This window comes from Ailuropoda melanoleuca, chromosome 16 (genome assembly GCF_002007445.2).
Source record: "Ailuropoda melanoleuca isolate Jingjing chromosome 16, ASM200744v2, whole genome shotgun sequence".
Lineage (NCBI taxonomy): Eukaryota > Metazoa > Chordata > Mammalia > Carnivora > Ursidae > Ailuropoda > Ailuropoda melanoleuca.
Genome location: NC_048233.1, coordinates 1,914,052 through 1,931,828, shown reverse-complemented (window position 1 = coordinate 1,931,828; position 17,777 = coordinate 1,914,052). Strand labels below are relative to the sequence as shown.

Here is a 17,777-nt window from a genome sequence, read left to right as displayed (position 1 = left end):
GTGGATCACATGGCAGGTGCTGACTCTTTAGAATGTCCCTGGAAGGGTCATCTTGTGAAAATAAAGGTGAGATTGGGCGAGAGTCACCGCAGCAGCTGGGGTGGTAGCACCCAGGCACATGCAGGCAGCAGGAGCATGGGGAGCGAGGCTGAGGTGTCTGAGGTGCCGCCACACTCCTGGGCATTTTCCTGTGAACCCAGAGCAGAGATGAAAGGGTAGCCTTCAAGACGAGGCAAGGAGTAGGGAGGAGGGTCTCTGGGACTAGTAGCCAAAAACCTGGGGAAAGGGAAATTCCAGAAAATGGAGGAAACACTGCCATCTTTTTTAGACCACCTATTTTTTTGGGGAAAGTAGAGGCTGTGCACTCAGCCCAGAACTGGGCTCAAGCCTCTGCTTGTCCCTAGTCTTATAGTGGCCGTGGGGCCATCCTCTTAGAATGACTTTGGGGAAGCCTGCAACTCTGGAAGCTGCTTTGATGTGGATTATTTGTGGCAGTCATATCCAGCAAAGACAATGCCATGTATGAGGCACCCAGCTTGAGGCCTTAAGCTAAAAGCACCTTACGTAGTGGGTGCTCAATTAATGTCGGTCACCATCAGTATTATGCACATAACGGTTTCCTCCTTTTTGCTCAGATCATTTGGAGCTAAGTGCAGTAGTAATGAAGGCAATATGGGGAAGCTGTGTTTTAAATCACTGAGGGCCCAAACCCTAGGAATTTGGCCCTCAGCTCCTGGTTGACTCGGTGTGTGAATGCCACAGGGGCTAAACGTCAGTGCGCACGCATGAATGTATTCCATGCAGGTGCACAGGCACAGCTGCATTCGTGTGTCCACTCAGGTCTGCAATTGCACAGGCACCATCCTGGAGCTGAGGATTTAGGGTGAAGACCAAGCCCCACCCCTGTGGCCCCCTCCAGCCCTTGCCTCTGGATGGAAGGCATGGCAGGGATCTGGTCTCCGGCGAAGCTTCTGGGAGCGCATCCTGTCACACTTGACAGAGGCATTATGTGCAGAATTCACTGTTAAGGCGAACATCTCATGGAAGGAGTGGATTCTGGAGATTCTAGAGACTAAGTTCGGGAAGAACGAACCAGCTGCCTTGCAAGTGGCTTCCAAGGTCGGGAGACAGCACCCAGGGGTGGGGGAGGGGAGGGTTGGGGAACAAATCACGATGCCCTGGAGGGGAGGGTGGGATGCTGGTGGTGAGGGAGGCTGGCCTTGCTTCTCAACATCTGAGCCCCTCCATGACATCTACACCTCCAAGCTCCCTCAGCCCACATATCCTGGAGATTGGAAGGATATATTTGACTTCTGTAGCCTCCTGCAGGACTAGTGGGAAGATACTACAGTCACAGGTGGGGTCTGTCACCAGGAGGAGAAGGTTACTACTGGGAATCTGTTGCATCACAAATACCCTGCGGCAAAGAGAGAAGTGGGTCACAGAACTTCTCTATGGCAGGCTCGACTTCGAGTGTCTAGGGAGTTTCTGGAGACTTATAGTGGGGAGCTGGGGTGGCAGGGGAAGGAACAGAACCACGAGGCAGGTCAGATCAGGAGCAGCTGCAGGGACAGTGCTAGGCAACAAACTCAGTCCTCCGGGCTTATTTTACCCACAAGCCCTTGCAGTGGTACGGCTTCCTCGCAGATTGGAGGTGAGGAAGTCCAAACGGGGATAATTCTTGAGAGGGAAAGGAGTTGTTATTAATATATTCAGGGACAACAGGCATAAATCTAGACTGCCCCAAGCAAATAGGGATGTGTGGCTATCCTTGCTTTGGGTGATTGTGGTGGGGGGCGGGCCGCAGGCTGTGCTGGAAAGATGCAGTGCTCAGACTTGGCCACAAGGTGGCAGAGCGCGCCAGCGCACGGCCCTGGAGCCCTGCCAGCGGGAGGGATGAAAGGATTAGGGAAAGCCTGTTCTGCACAGGGCCTGGTGGTTATGTAACAGTAGCTGCCACTTCCTGAGCATTTCCTATGGGGTGGATGATTTCTCTCTCTCTCTCTCTCTCTCTCTCTCTCTCTCTCTCTCTCTCTCTCACACACACACACACACACACACACACACACACACACACACGTTTAACCTTCACCACTCCGAAGGAGGTTGGTGTTATTCCTGTTTTGGAGAGGAGAACACAGAGGCTAGAAGAGGTGGTGAGGTAACTTGCCCAAGGTTACATGGCTAGGGAGCAGCAGAACCAATTTTTGAACTCAAATCTGTCTACTCTAAAGTCTGTGCCTTACACCAGACCATTTACTTTATCCTCACGACAAGTCTTTGAGATAAATGCGTCACAGTAGTTCCCAGAAAACCGCTCTGGTGAGGTTAATATCCACCCGACATTACACACTAGTAGGACCATCCCATGCCACAGTCTGAGGCGTTCCACAGAAAATAATTCCCTGGAGGTCTGGGGAGTCTGAGCGACATTCTGGGCAGCCGCTGGCAGAAGGCAAAGCTGGCTGAGTGGATACCCTAGAGGAGGCCCAGGACAGAACTTCACAAGTGGGGAGGTCCCGAGTTCAGGGTGGGAGTCAGCAGGACAGAAGTTTCTGTCAGACCTCCCTGCCCTTCCAGGCTTGGCAGAGCCGGTCGGATCTAGCTCGGATCTAGTGGCCTGTACACGGGAGAAGGCCCGAGTCTAGGCAGGGTGCACACACAGGCTCCAGGGTTGGAGAGGCCAGGTGTGATCTGACTGAGCTAGGAGCCCTCCTTCAGTCCACCCACTCCTGAGAAGGTCCTCAAGCTTGCCTGCTTCTCTGCACAGACAGGTTTCTGAGGGAGAGCCGACCGGTTTCTTTACTCAAAGCTATTCTTGCCTACCCGTGCCTTCCAAGGGCTTGCAGATGCCGCTGAGCTTGCGTGTCTCTGACACTGAGCTGCTGTGGGCTCAGCAGGTGTGTGTAAGACCCACACTGAAGGGGTCACCAAGAGAGGCTGTGGGAGCCTTTCTTCTGGGCAGGATGGCTTTGGAGCCTGAGGTGGGGTGGGTGGGCCTAGCTCTTGCCTCAGGACCACCTTTCCCCAGTTCCCTTAAGACAGCACACCAAACCATCCAGCACGCCCAGCCGGCCTACCCTCTGCCTCAGCCTGTGTTTCCTTCCCTAAGGAAAAGGAGAAGCAAAGACTGTGGGAGCCTGGCTGGGGTCTGGCAGAGCTGCCCTTGGGCCTTACTTCTGGCAGCCTCCACACTCGATGACCCCATTGGTCTCCTGGATGGCCGTCTGGTGCACGAACACGGGGTACTCTGTGTCGCAGGGCTGCAGCACATCCTGTTTCTTGTGCTTGTGGGCTGTGGGCACACAGAGTCACAGATGGGGGAAAAGGCGTCACCAAATGAAGAGGGCCTTAGGGAGCCATGCCTATAAGGGTCTCAGCTTCAGCCCTGCCGAGGCAGGCACGGTCACTATGCAATGGAACACTGCTTTGTCTGCGTGCATGCAGATGGCTCGCTCCCTTGTCAGAAAGTTCTCAGGGCTTATAGAGGAGAGGTAGGGTGGAAGGAAGACAAGGAAAGAAAAGGCACAGAATAAATGGAGGAGATGTAGCATGGTGGAAAGGGCAGCAGACAGGGCCCTGGGGGCCTTGGCTCTTGGTTGTGTGTGATTAGCACAATAGCCCCGTGACCTTGGGAAAGCCACCTGCGCTCTTTGGAAGCCTGATCCTCGGTGTAGGCTGGCTGGTTGGGAGGAGGGTGGAAGTGGGCCTCTTGAAGGCTCCAATCAATCAGCATTGATATCCAGGGTCTTAGAGGAGAGCAGAGGCAGGAGGAGTGCCAAGCGGTGGCTTGGGGGAGACTTTAGTCCTTTAATCCTATCACCCCCCCCCTTTATTGTGTACAGGTGACATTTCTCAAGTCTAGCTACAGTGCTCTGCAAATGCAACTCCCAGACAAGTCCTAGGCTTGCTCCCTAACCCCCGTGGCCAATTATGAGCAGAGCAGCACGGGCCGAGCGCCTGACTGCCAGGGCCTGGGAGAGAGCCGGCAGGGGGATTTCAGGCCCAAAGCTGCCGAGGCCCAGGAGACACAGCTTGCAGCCTTTCTAGCTCCTCAGTGTCCGCATGGTGCACTGAGTCCACTCAGGGACAAAGGATGGCATGAACAGGACTCAGCAAAAGGAAAAGCTGAGGCCCTAGCAGCCCGGTCCTAGAGGACACACATTTGTGCCTGAGGTGAGCAAAAAGCAAAACAGGGCTGGCTCACAGGCCGAACGGCATTATTTTTGTCCAAAATAGCAGCACTGTTTTAACACAGTGCTTCTGTTTCTTCCAGGCACTTCTCAAGCATTTCCAATGCAGGAAATGCACAGGGCCCGTCTGCGGGGTGGGGTGGGGGTGGGCAGTATCACTCCCATTTCATAGACCCCTATCTCAGGGTCACATAGGGGTCAGTAGGAGAGCTATAGGTCTCCTAAACTCCCAGACCCAGAAACTTCCCACTAGGCCTTGAAGGCAGGAGTGGAGGCCAGTCGGGGCAGACAAGTGTGAACTGAGATGAAGAACCACAGTGTTCAGTCAGGGGCTCTGCACACTTGGTGAGGTTCCACCAGACCTTCCAGGGCTGCTGCTGGGCACTTGGCTGTCTGGGCCCCTCGGAATCTGGGAGTGGGCACTCTGGCTAAAGCCTGCAGAAGCCTGGGAGCTGGCTTCACTCCTTCCAGAGCCCAGTTACACTGGCCTGGTCCCCAGTGGGGGCTGACTCAGGGCTGGACCTGTCACCTGAACCACTTTGTGTGGGTAAGGTTATCTCCGTGACAGTGTTAGTAACAAGGTCAACAACGACAGGGTGGAGTAGCCTTCCAGCCGCTTGGAAAGGGCCTCAGGGCCTCCCGCAGTCCATGTCCTTGGACTCCAAGTCCAGTGCTATTCACTGGGGACATGGATGAGTGGCTGGACCAGGCCTCCTAGGCAGGAGGGAGAAGCTCCAGGGGCAGCTGCCCTGAAGATGAGAGATTCTGAACAAGCAGATTGAGGGAGATCATTCTCAGTGTTTGCAAGATGCAGCTGCTGGCAGAGAGAGCAAGACAAGGAGGGGAGCTGTGTCCCCCCACCCTGTGTTCCCATGCAGAGGGGAGGAGGGACCTGTTTCTAAATGGGTTGTGACACGTGGTCCCTGGTTCCTGTCACAGACACCATCAGGAAGCCAAACTCTTAACAAAAATGGGGTGGGGAGTACAGCCCAGGCAGTGGAGATGTTCCAGAACCCCGTGGAAAAGTCTCTATTGACATGGAGGGGTTGAACAGGACCGGTTAAAGTAAGACAGTCCTGTGTGGTGGTGAACCCCCAGCTATCCAGAGAGAGGAAGCTATTGACTTCCTTTTGCATTTAAAGATCAAGTGGCTTCACTCTCCCGGGGGGTATAGTACGGGGTCACAGCTGGCTGAGAGTGAGGACATTTCTTTGGTTTGTGGTCAGGCCTGTGGAGGGCACTGTCCTCAGACACAAGGTCATAGGAGATGTATAATCCCCAGAGTGTCCCAGTGACCAGACCAAGGACTTCACCTGCCACCCCCTCAACCCCGAGCTCTGCTGAGGGCTCCGTGGACACGTGAGCTGGAGGCACCTCTGTTTCTGCCTCCACGAGGAGACCTGGTGGCTGCTTACCTGCACCAGCCACTGGGCAACATCACCCTTTTTCCTCTTGGAATCACCCAAGGAGATGGCTGGAGGGTTTTGTTTGCCCTGGGGTAGGGCTGTACTTGTGTGGAATGAGATCTGGGCGACACCTCCACCCCTTAAAGAGTGGGGCTTTAGATTAGTAGGGACCCTGAGTCAGGGGTGTCCCCGGATGAAGAGAGCTCAGCCTTCCTTGGATGCACGCCTGGGACAGAGAGCTGAGGACAGTCCCCTTTTGCACCTTTTGCAGTCCCTCGCCACACCCCCCCCCCCCAGTCGTCAGTGAAAGCTACTCACAGTGATGGAAGACAGCTTTGGCTGTCCAGGGCATGAGGCCCAGCACAGGGTGGGCAGGATGGCACAAGGTGGCGATGTCACATGGGATGAATGATGTCACATGGAGCGGTGATATCCCAAGATGGCATGATGTCACACAGAGAGTTGAGGGGAGCCAGGAGTGAGGGGGAGGCCATGAGAGAGGACCCAGCAGGGTGAGATGGGAGCCTTGGACTCTCCAGAGTCCCCATCCCGTCTGTCATCCGCCCAGAGGTGACAAGTTCCTACTGAAATGGCTCTGATAGTCAACACTCCCTTTTGCAGTCCTCTGTACTCACCCTCCGCCCCACTGTCCGCATGCCAGGAGCCCCAGGCGCTCCACTCCAGCAGGAGCCTGTCAGACGCAGAGCTGAATCTCCAGACCGAGACCCGAGACCCGAGACCCGGTGCCCTCCCCACCTGGGGCCTGAGGGGGCTGGGGCACCAGAGCTCCCTGCTGGTCCCTGGTCCAGCCCCTCTCCTCCAGGACACCCTCTCCCCTGCTTGAGGCTCCTGGGTGAGCAGGGAGCCTCTCCACCAGGGCAGCAGTGTGTAGGGGGCGGGCGCCAGACACCCAGGGATCTCGCCTGCCTCCTCTGGGGTTTCGGGGACCTCATGCAGCTCCTACTCAAAGGGCTCCCTCATAAGGCACACCTGCATGAAGTCACCCCAGTGTGTTGTCCCGTGTCCACCCCCCCACTCCCAGACCCCACTCACAGCAAGAACTCATTCACCAGCCACCTGGTAGCAGTCAGGAGCACAGAGATTGGCTGGGAAGGAGAGGGGACACACGGTTAAGCCCAGGCCCCAGGGGAGGGTGGGCACTGCCAGTAAAGACCTCAACGGGGGTGGGGGAAGGGGCTTCCCCCCTCCTCCCCCTCTGGCTGCCACCACCTCCCACCCCTTCCCAGCAGAGGGAGCATTTACAGCTGGGTTATCTGATAAATTCCTCCTGTAGGGTGGACACTTGGGGTTAGACCATGCCCATTGAGAAGACTAGGAGAAGACTAGCCTAGTTCTCTTCCTGCTGAGCCACTCGGTGATGTTTCTGGGATCCTTTATGATATGTGTAAAAGCGCTAGCAAGTGCGGGTAGGAACAAAGCTACACAGGGGCTGTGGTCTGCTTTCTCTGCCAGAGGCCTCTTATCTCAGGAGACCACCAGAACAATTCCCTGAAGCCCGGGAGAGAAGACTGACTGGCCTGGAGTGGGGGCAGGCTGAGGACAGGGAGCAGGGGTGCGGGGTGGGGGGAAGAGGCTCCACAGGACTTTCTGGCCTGGTCCTCTCTTGACCCCAGTCAAGAGTGGGGTCCTGGGGCTAGCAGGTGGGAAGAAGGGTCTGGCATGACACTTACACTGACCAGGGGCCGGGCGGCACTGGGGTGGTGACTCAGGGGTCTGCACATGGCCTGGTAGTCATACATGGTCACTCTGAAAATCAGAAACAGGGTAAGGGACTTCCCCCCACCCCCTTCCCCACCCAGGGGGAGTTTGCTGCAGGGTTCCCATTCACCCGGATTCCTGAGGGTGCGGGGAGTGAGGGTGGGCGGGTCAGACAATTCCATCTCTGCGCTTGGACTGCCTGAGCAGCAAATTCCTTTTCCCTCCAAGGGCCCATATGACCTTCTACCCCTCTCCACCTCCTTTCAAGTCTCCAGCTTCAGAAAGGTTGCTTTGGGAGCTCTTTGGGGCTTTCACTATGGGTTTTTGAGGTCAGGATCCTGATATCTGTCGGGACCAGTTAGCATCAGCTCCTGCCTGTTCTGTGTGTATTTGGTCTGGGGAGATGCATGTCCCACTTACTGGCTGAACACCCCCGTGCTGAGCAGCTGGGTCATGAGAGCGCCATCCACCTCCCCCAGGAATCTTCCCATCTGCGAGGGAGAGAGAGAGAGGGAGACAGGGAGAGAGAGAGAGAGAGAGGGAGACAGGGAGAGGGAGACAGGGAGAGAGAGAGAGAGGGAGATAGGGAGAGGGAGACAGGGAGAGAGAGAGAGAGAGAGGGAGACAGGGAGAGAGAGAGAGAGAGGGAGACAGGGAGAGGGAGACAGGGAGATAGGGAGAGAGAGGGAGACAGGGAGAGACAGAGAGGGAGACAGGAGAGAGAGAGAGAGAGAGGGAGGGAGAGGGGGAGGGGAAAGGGGCCACAGAGGAGGAGAGAGAAGGAAGAAAGGGAGGGGAGGGTAAGGGGAAGGAGAAGGGGGAAAGAGGGGGAGAGAGGGAAAGGGAGAGAGATGGAGCAGGATGAGGACTTCTGTCTTCCGTTTTAGGCCAGGGCTCATTGCTGAGCTCCAGACTTCAGGGGTGGGTTGGGTCCCCCCATAGATACCTTTCAACAGAATCAGAACTGTACCCATTCCACCGGCTCCCTCCCCCTTTAACGGGCTCCCCTGCCATATTCTCTATCTTAGTGATTTTCAAACTCTAAGTTACTCTAAGAAATCAATTAGTTGGCCAGGAAATCAATCTAGGGGTTACAATCGGATCTTTTTTTTGGGCACGGACTTCCTTTGAACAGTTTGGTGTGAATTGCGTGTGAAGTCAGTTTAAACAAGGTTTTGTGAAATTTGATTTGTTGTATATGGTGCGTGTGTATGTCCTAGATCAGATGTAACATGTATCTCTTTCTGTGAGTCATGGTCAGAAAAGGTTCAAAAGCAGCGCTCTGCTCTGTCTCTCACTGGCCTCCTTATCGCCCAGCCAAGTGCAGTTTGAGAACCCTGGAAGGCCTTTGGTTTCCCTCCCCTCCCCGCCGCCATTGGAGCTGTGCCCTTTGGGTTTGTCATTCACCTTCCAACTCCTCGCCTAACCCAGACCTTCGTGCTCCCAGCGGCCCACTCCACCCTCCTCACAGGGCTCTCTCCCAGTCCCCAGCCCTGCTGCCAACACAGTTGGGATTTGGTCTCTCTCTCTCTTTTTTTGTGTGTGTTTCCTGAAGAACAAAACAGGATCTTCCTTCCCCCTCATCTGTCCTTCCTGCCCCAATCAGCCAGCACTGGTGAGCGCCCACCGCAGTGTGCCAGGCCAGGCCGTACCCTCCTCCGTACCCACAAAGGCCGCCTAGGCAGTTGGCACTCAAGCCTGCTGTGCTCTGCCTTCAGGCTGCCCTCCAGCCCCACCCCTACGCTGACCTCCCCGCCTGCCCTGGTGTCTTGCTTCTGCTGGTTTCTCAGCATGGCAGAGAGGAAAGAGCCTGCACTTAAATATTGGATTTTGATTCAGATCCTGGCACCAGCATTGCCCACTGCATGCTGTGGGTAAGTTAGGGGATAATGCGTGCCGAGCATCTGGCACACAGCGAGATTTCTGTCTGCGGTGGCCATATGATAAGGAGTCGCTGGGGGCCTGGGCACTTCTCTCTGCCTTGACAACACTTTCTCAGTCCTCACTCCAAGGAGGCTTCCTTGTTGTCCTTCTCCAAGAAGTCTTTCTTTTGTCACCTTTCCAGCTGGACTTAAGGCCTCCCTCCTCTGCGCTGGGAACTGAGAGGCTAACGACAAAGGCACGAGGGGGTAGCCCAGAGAGAGCCGGATAGGACGTGCAGACTTGTCTGAGCTCTGTGCTCTCTTTGGTCAGAAGGCCCATCCGTTCTGAGGCCTGAGAGGCTTCTTGGAGCAGGACAATGGACAGGGCAGAGGACAGCAGGGAGGAGTCAGGGCATTTAAGGGAAAGAATAGCAAGTGGAAAGGTGTGAGATAACCAGTCCTGCTGTTCTCCAAAGTGCAGCCCTGAAGCCACCTGAAGTTCCTTCAGCTCAAGTGATCCATCAGCTGCGGGTTGCTTTTTGCTGTTCCAGTGACCAGGTGTGTGCGCGCGTTCCTGCCTTACCAGACAGCGAGATCCTGCAGGGCACACCTTTACCTCCTGGCTTCCCGCAGACCACACGATGGCAATGTCTTGTTGATGGTTACTATTCAGTGAATGGACGGGGGAATGAATGAGTGATCTGAGTATTCTCCCTGGGGAAGTGCAGCGGGTGGAAAGGAGGCTCCTGAGGAGGCTGGTGCAAATTCCCACAAGGCTGTCCCTTTTTCTTTCCGAAAACTAGGCTTATTCACCAACAGCCCTGTGGTTCGACACTTGATTCTGAGAAGACAAGCTCCTGGACTCTGGGAAAAAAACGTATCCTCCTCTGTACATAAACAGTATGACTTTCTAGGCTATGTCACCCTGACAGAGCATATCCATCTTCCCCTTCTTTACGGAAGGTAATCCTGACTTGAATTATGGTAGCTGTATGTTCGTCTCAAAGACTACATTTCCCAGACTCCCCTGCAGCTACGGCTGGCCAATGAAATGTGAGCAAAGTTGCTGGGTGGGACATCCGGGAATCTGTTTAAAGGGAGAGGACTCTGTAGGAGGAGGACCTCATTCATGGCTGTTGTCCTCCGTTTCTTCTTGTCTGGAAAATGGACAAGAAGGCAGGAACTCCTATAGCCATGTTGTGATCTTGAGGATGGGGACAACTGGTGACGAGACAGTACCAGGCCTGGGCTACCTTCATCTACTAATTTGGTTAAATCACTGTCATGGGGGCTGCATTCCTGACCGCAGAACACTATTCCTAGTTGATGGTTTCATTTGAACCTCACCTGAATCAGTACCTCAAATAGGCAGATTGACTTAGTTCCCGATCCTGCAAAGCCCAAGTCCCGACCCTCAAACTGGAGTACCCTGGTCAGTTTAGGGCACCCAGACTGAGGTGGCGCCCAAAGCACAGTGCAGGCTCTTCGCAGCCATAGCGCCATACAAGGGCTCTGGAAGCTCCGGGTCCCTGTGGCCCCAAGCACTACCTTTTAGGTTTGCTCACAGCGGGCAGGACTCCACGTTTACAGGGGACAATCCACCAATAAGCAATGGTCCTTTGAACTGCCTGAGCTCTAGGGCAGCATCGAAAGGGCCTGGGGGTGCCTGTGTTTCCTGTCTATAATGAGGCAGGATTGCCAAGGGGAGCAGGGAGGGAGCGGATGGGGCAGGTGTCGCCAGAGAATGCGGAACTGATGAGTATTCCTGCTGGCAGGGCTGCAGCCCTGGCCTAGGCTAATTTGCATGCCCGTGTGAAGCTCTGTCCCCAGAGGAAAGGGGGACCAGAGGGTGGGTGGGAGAGCCAACTCTGGGATGGAGCAGATGTCTCATAGCCTCTCTTACCCAGGGACAGCCTCAGTTTCTACTCTAAAAACTTACGGGGTGTGAGGATTAAATGAGTTACCAGAGTAAAGCCACTGTGCGTGGCTCCTCGCGAGGACCAGTTTCCTTTGGCTCCTTTCTTGTGTATAGCCCCCCTGGCCCCCTGAGCTGCACAGTTTCTTGACACATGCCTTTGGCCCACAGTGGGGCCAGGGAAGCATGTGGGGAAGTGGGCATTAGTACTACATTCCAGAGAGAGCCGCCCAGAGGGCTGTGCCATGATGGGCCCTCTCTGGGTCAGGCGGCCAGCTGAGCTGCTCACATGAGGCTGCCCTGACCTCAGGAAGGCTCTGCTGCCAGAGCCTGGGGGAGCCCGGAGATGTGCTGAGGCAGGTGGTGAGGAGTGGGCGCTGGAGGGCCATGGTCTCTCCTGCACTGCACCCGCCATGCCCACTGCACTGGGAGTGACTGGAAGACAGCCTGCTGTGCTGAGTGGGAGCACTTGGTTGGTAGGTGTGTAGGGAGGCAGGGAGGAAGAAGGGGATGCTGAGGAAAACAGGGGTTGAGGCTTAAGACAGGCACATCAGAGGCCCTGTGAGGGCAGAAAGGGTTGCCCTGGTCAAGGCAAGCTCAGCATTTTGGGCTGGGGGCAAGGAGGGAGAGGGTGCTGTGCTCTCCGAGAGATTCAACTCCTCGGGGAAAGACACCGTGATGGGGCATCTGATTTTCTAGCTTTGCTGCCTGGTGAGGTCCATTTTGAAGCTGTCCTGGGTGGGTACTACACACAGGCAAGTGATAGGACTTGGGGTCCCCAAATCCGGGTGACAGATCCACTGTAAACATTACAAAGATCCACAGAGCTGTTGTCCCTCTCTTGGCCCCTGCTGTCTGCTTCTCTTTCTAGGCCCCAACAGAGGGCTGTAATCCTGTCATCTGTCGTTCTTTATTGTAAGAATGAGCCCTGAGCTGGAAGAGAGGCCCAGGGGGACCAAATGTCTAATCAGTAGGCCTGGAACATCACCAGGCCCAGGAGAGATCCAAGCTGCCCCTCCCTCCAGCAGACCGCAGATGGTGCCCTGGGCCCTCTGCACTCACCCTGTTTGCTAGGCAGGAGGGCCTCAGTGAGGAAGGGCTGGGGAGGACTTTGGGAAGAATCTTTGCCCTGGAGCAGGGGCAGTCCTTTCTCCCCAGGCCCCTGGATGGACCTTGGCAAGAGAAGGAGGAGCCTGGACCTTCTGGCATATTAGCCTAGCCGGGAAAATGCATCCAGAGCAAGAGCAGCTGGTGTTAAAGCCTAGGCAGTGGTTCGGAGATTCATCCCACATCAGAAGCAGCAGAGGGCTTGTCACAGCACAGCTGGAAGGCCCCATCCCAGAGTTTCTGATTCCCTTAGTCTGCGAAGGGCCCAAGACCTTGCATTTCTATCCAGCTCCCAGACCCGCTGCTGCGGCCGTCCCCCCAGTGCACTCTGAGGCTTAGGGAAGAGAGGGGCAGGGAGGAATGAAAGAGGTGGAGGAGGGGCCAGCACTTGGGTGTTTGGGAAGGGGGAGGGGCTTGTGGTAGGGCAAGTCTGAAATGACTCACCAAGGTCCCAGCCTCTTGGTAGGCTGGACCTAGTAACTCGCTTCTCAGGAATAAACTGTAGTAAAAGTGATGGGGTGTCACGGCTGAAATTAGGTTCCGAAAGACGGTGACTTCCGTCTTGTCACTCTCTTTCTCTGTGGGCTGGGGTAAACGTTACACAGTGATAGATAACTGTTCCAGAGTTACTGTACCCCTGTCTCTGGCCCGGGTGCCACTCCTCCATGCCCTCTTAGAACCCAACACAGCTCAGGTCGCCGGGTCAGACCTGCCCAGGTGAGAGGAGGGACTCTGTCCACACACTGCTCCCAGAGCCCAGACACCAGACCTGGAGTTTAATCCAGGGGTCAGGATGCCTGGCCTTGGCGTTCAGGGTCCTAAAGGCATCGGTCCTCATTCCGTAAGACCAGCCACGTGCAGAGAAGTGAATGAACTCCGCCCCAGCAGTAAGGGAGTGGCCTGGGGGAGGGGCCGGGCAGGAGGATGACCCTGGGACTAGACTGGGACCGGCAGCCTGCCTCACCCTCCAGAGAAGGCCATTTTCCCTGCGGTAACCGACCTTGCCCTACGAATTCTCGAATTCCATCAAAACCTTTGCTCCCCTAGCTTGGTTTCCCTCCCCATGAGGTCTTTTCTAGAACCTTTGTCCCCTCACTGTCACTGCTCTTCACCTGTATTTCTAAGCTCAAAGTCTGGCTTTTCTGTAGCTGCTGGTTTTCAGGTTACTAACCTCACCCTGCAGCCTCAATTTTAACTCCAGGATAAAATGAGATGATGGTGGTGGTGTGTGTGGGGGGGTGTCCTTCCTGGGGCCTCTAAGTGGTGGGGGAGGAGGGGAAGCAACGTGGTGTCAGACGCCAGGATAACCAAGCATAGTGGGAGCTTGGGGCTCGGGGGAAGCTTCTGGAAGGTGCCAACCCTATTAAGAAGATTATATTTCATTTCATTTATACTCTGCTTCATTCTACAAAGGATTTGGGATGGCTTTTAAAACTACACACAGTGTTATAATAGTTGAGAAAATGGGGTAAATAAGCTATGTAAACACATACTTTATAAACTGTAAGTCTCTAAAATAAGTGTTTGTTACCAATATTACCCAAAGTTGTACCCAGTAATATTATGATTTGTGAAGACATGTGAGCAAATGTGATCTGGGAAGAATAGGACCAAAGGGGCCCAAGGGGTTATGCAAAGAGCCCCTTGGGGGTTGCCTGTCATTAAGATGGCCCTACCCGCCTCTCTTGCGCTGGCTTGGTTTTCCTCATGGCCTCCCTCCCTGCAAGGTTGCCTTGGCTGTCTCTTGAGCAGGGTCAGCAAACGATGGTCGATGGGCCAAATCTGGCTTACCACCTATTTATGTCAGCCCTTGAGCTGAGGATGTTTTTCTATTTTCAAATGGTTGGGAAAAAAATTTAAAAGATTAAAAATATTTCCTGGCACATAGAAATTATATAAAATTCCAATTTCAGTGTCCATAATTAAGTTTTATTGGAACAGAGCCACGCTCGTCGTTCACATGCTCTCTATAGCTGCTTCTGAAGGGGAGCTGTGATGCCGAAATCCACACTGTCTGGCCCTTTCCAGGAAACGTTTGCTGATGCTGGCTCCCAAGCACCAGAGCCAGGCTTGGCTGTCCTCCCCTGTGTCTTGCTGCCCTCCTCCCCAACTGGAAGCCTTCCATATGCTCTCCAAAACTCAGGCCTGTGAAAGCCAACAGCCCAGGCCCCTGGAGACAGGGCCATCTCCCCAGAGCAGCAGGGGTCCGCACAGGAATGACGGACAGCATCAGATCTCACTGGGGCAGCCTTATCCCAGCCGGCTCCAGCCTCTGCTATCACCTGTTTCCCCCAGAGCAACGGTCACATGCTGAAATGGCCAAAGGTGGCATGAGAGGGACAAAGAGGAAAAGCAGAGCCATCCAGGGACTGCAGTGAATGATGAACAGTTCAAAGACGACAGGATGGCCAGCCCCCCAGCTCCCACCAGGAGGGAATGGGTGAACCAGCCGCTGCTGAGTAAAGCTCTCCTCAGGGAATCAGATTCTGTGACCTGCTGTTGTGTCCTCCTCAGTTGCCCTTTCTCCCACATCTCCTTCCTGGCTCCTGCCCTGGTTCCTGCTGTATGCTGCTGGCTTGTCTGGACTTGAAGCCCTGCTCCGGAGAGACCAGAGCACCGGCTGGAGCCCGTGTGGACACAGCCATGGCCACGACCTCGTCCTGTGGCTCTGCCAACACCCCAGCCCTGAGAAATCATGTCATGCAGCCCCCTTATTTCAGAGAGGAGGAAGCTGAGGCACAGACCGTGAAACTGCTTGGACAAACTACAAGTCCAAGTAGTTCAAGGCTCGGAGCTCATACCATATCCCTTCCCCTGAGGCTCAGGCTGGAGGGCGTTTCAGCGCTTCTGGCTTGTTGCAAGGAAATACTTTAGGTGAATATATTTGAGTTTGGTTCAGGTTTGAACAGCCTTCTTTTTTACTTTGTTTCCTTGCTAAATAAGCCATTAATTTGGGGGCCCAGTTTGGGGCTCAGCAAATACAAAATTATGATGATACTTTCTCTTCTGCCTTTCTGAGCACATGCGGGGCCAGGGAGACATCCAGGCGCCCAGGGGAAGGCTCGGTGTGCAGCCAGGCTAGCAGATGAAAGACGATTGCCTCCGTTCCTTTGTATCCCCCCTAGCAAACTGAGGGTCAGCCTCAGTGTGTTAGAGTGGAATTTTCCTCAAGGGAGGTCTAGACAGAAAGGGAGCTCAAAGTGGGAGAGGCTTGGCCCTCCTGGGCCCCATGAAGATAGAAGGGGAGGTTGCTCTGGTCTGAATGTGTCCCCCCAAATTCACATGCTGAAAACTAACCCCAAGCTGAGGGTAGAAGGTGGGACCTTTGGGAGGTGATTAGATCACAAGGGTGTGGCCCTTAGGAATGGGGTCAGCGTCCGTATCACCGAGACCCCCGAGAGCTCCCTTGCCCTATGCACCACATGAGGACACAATGAGAAGTCTGTGACCCAGAAGAGAGCCCTCACCCAACCACACTGGCGCCTGCTTTCTCTGGACGAGCCACCCAGTAGTGGTGTGAATGGACTAAGGAGGCGGGAAGGTGACGGAGGGGAGGGGGACGATGAGTCCGAGGGTTTCTGCGCTCTGGGAGGAGGCTCCCAAGGCCAGGCCAGTTAGCGGCATAACCAGAGCACAGAACACGTGGGGCCCCGCGGTGTAGCCCGGCTGAGCCTCTCCCCGTTGTGTGGACCATTTCCCTACCAATTGTGGGACAAGGCCCGATTCGGTAGAGACAAAATAAAGAAGTAACATTTTCTCTGACCATCTGAGTGGAAAAGTGTCTGCATTTTGTGATCTTGCTACACTGACTTGGTTTCAGGAAGAGACTCCGCTTGCTTCAGACCATTCACTCTGACCTGCCCTAAGCCACCACGACTTCCTGGGCCGCTCGCCCTTGATAGGCCTGGCTGCGTGAGGGATGACCGGACTCCCCTCCTTCCACTGCCTGGATACCTTACCTCCTGGGACCGCTCTGAGATCAGGATGAACCCGTTGTTGTCGATAACCAAACAGTCCAGCTCCTGGGGAGAGACGGGAAGGAGGTGACGGCCAGGCCCTGACTGCCGGGTGGCCTGCCTGGCCTGGCGTGTGGCGAGCCCTCCACGTCTCATGCCAAGGTGCCCTCTGCAGCCCAGCACAGCTGGGAAGGGGGACGTTTGGGAAGGAGAGGAGTTGGCCTGTAAGGAGGGTGTGGTTGAGGGCCCCATGGTTCCCACTTGCCCCCTCTTCCCCCTGGGGGAGAACTCACACTGTCCTGGCAGCTCTCCGGGCACGGCCCCTCCACAGCGCTGCACTGGAAGGAAGACGAGAAGCTGTACATTGTGTATACCTCTGCGCACGGGTGTGCCTACAAGCTAGACGTCTGTGTGGTGTGCGTGTGACATTCATGCGGTGTGTTCACGTGTGGGGAACAGCGGGGGTGTGTTCAGGGCCTACTTAGGGTGTACACTGTACATCCTGCCCCCTCCCGGGGCTGAGTGGAGAGAGCCCCGCTGGTAAGGCAGGCCAGGAGCAGAGGCCCAGGCCGCAGGCAGAGGCCTGGGAGCTGGGACAGGCAGAGAGGGCAGGGATCTGGGAGGGGGCCCGAGGGGCAGTGGGGCGGCCCGAGGGAACCGGCCCTCCTCCCCGCAGACGGGCCGGCCAGTCCTCTGTTCCTGACCTGGCACCATCACACCCACCTGCCGGGTCGCTGCCCAGAACGTGCGTTGCAGGAACTCCAGCCTCATTTGGACACCCACCGCTACAAGGACGTGGGAAGGGGGGGCAAGAACATGGGTGTGTTTTTGGGGAGGGTGTGGTGGGAAGGAAGAGACGGGGAGAGAAAAAAACAGATTCAAGTTAGAGAGAGGAGGTGCATCAGCAGGAACCGAGGGGAGAGGTAGCACCGGAGCTGAGTCAGATGGCAGCATGTGAGAGCCCAGCCGAGGCTCCTGGGGTGGGGGGCGGGGAGGAAACAGACAGACTGGCGGCTTCTGTCTCTTCACAGCAGATAATACTAGAAAATGCCTCCAGAGAAAGCTGAGGCCCAGAACCTAGAGAACAATGAGGATAGCACTCATCCTCTGATCTCGGGAAACGCAAGGCAGGTGCACCGGGCACATCATTCTGCCTTTCCCCAAGGATGGAAAGACAGAGGTAGAGAGACTGAGCCATCTGTTCCAGGTCACAAGACCAAAAGTGGTGGGCTGAGACTGGAATTCAGGGCCCCTCATGGGGCTTTCTAGGTTTCAAGCCTGACACAACAGCCTCTCTTGTACCCAACCCCTGCTTGGCGTCTCCCCACCTTGTAAGAAGGCTCTTGCCTTGCTGAAAGGTGCGATTAGGTTTACCCAGGTTTGCAGGTAGGTTCCAGAAGACCAGAGATGCTACCCACTGGCAAAAGCTACCCTTTGGTGACGCCACTTAGAAGGGGCTACCCATGCCTCTTTGGTTCCCAAATAGGCTTGGAGGACGCAAGCCTGAGCTCACATGCTAAGAGAAATCTGAGGTCAGAGAACACAAAGAAAAGGCAGGTTATATTGAAAAGAAAAAGAATAGAAAAACTAGGTCGACTTCCTACTGTCTGGTATAATAA

At 55.3% G+C, this 17,777-nt stretch overlaps 1 protein-coding gene across 1 annotated transcript in view; it reads right to left on the bottom strand.

The window, feature by feature from the left end:
• The window catches only part of CACNA2D4 (calcium voltage-gated channel auxiliary subunit alpha2delta 4), a 110,914-nt gene continuing 93,137 nt past the window's right edge, over positions 1-17,777 (bottom strand). Inside the window, exons 27-38 of the mRNA XM_002914122.4 lie at positions 16,882-16,943; positions 16,452-16,496; positions 16,162-16,224; positions 7,739-7,809; positions 7,291-7,366; positions 6,653-6,705; positions 6,235-6,290; positions 5,918-5,938; positions 3,178-3,295; positions 1,305-1,417; positions 927-1,009; positions 1-188 (exon numbers count right to left, since the gene is read on the bottom strand). Of these exons, the coding sequence (XP_002914168.2) occupies positions 84-188; positions 927-1,009; positions 1,305-1,417; positions 3,178-3,295; positions 5,918-5,938; positions 6,235-6,290; positions 6,653-6,705; positions 7,291-7,366; positions 7,739-7,809; positions 16,162-16,224; positions 16,452-16,496; positions 16,882-16,943 (866 nt within the window). The 3' untranslated portion in view covers positions 1-83. The remainder of the gene's footprint in view (positions 189-926; positions 1,010-1,304; positions 1,418-3,177; positions 3,296-5,917; positions 5,939-6,234; positions 6,291-6,652; positions 6,706-7,290; positions 7,367-7,738; positions 7,810-16,161; positions 16,225-16,451; positions 16,497-16,881; positions 16,944-17,777) is intronic.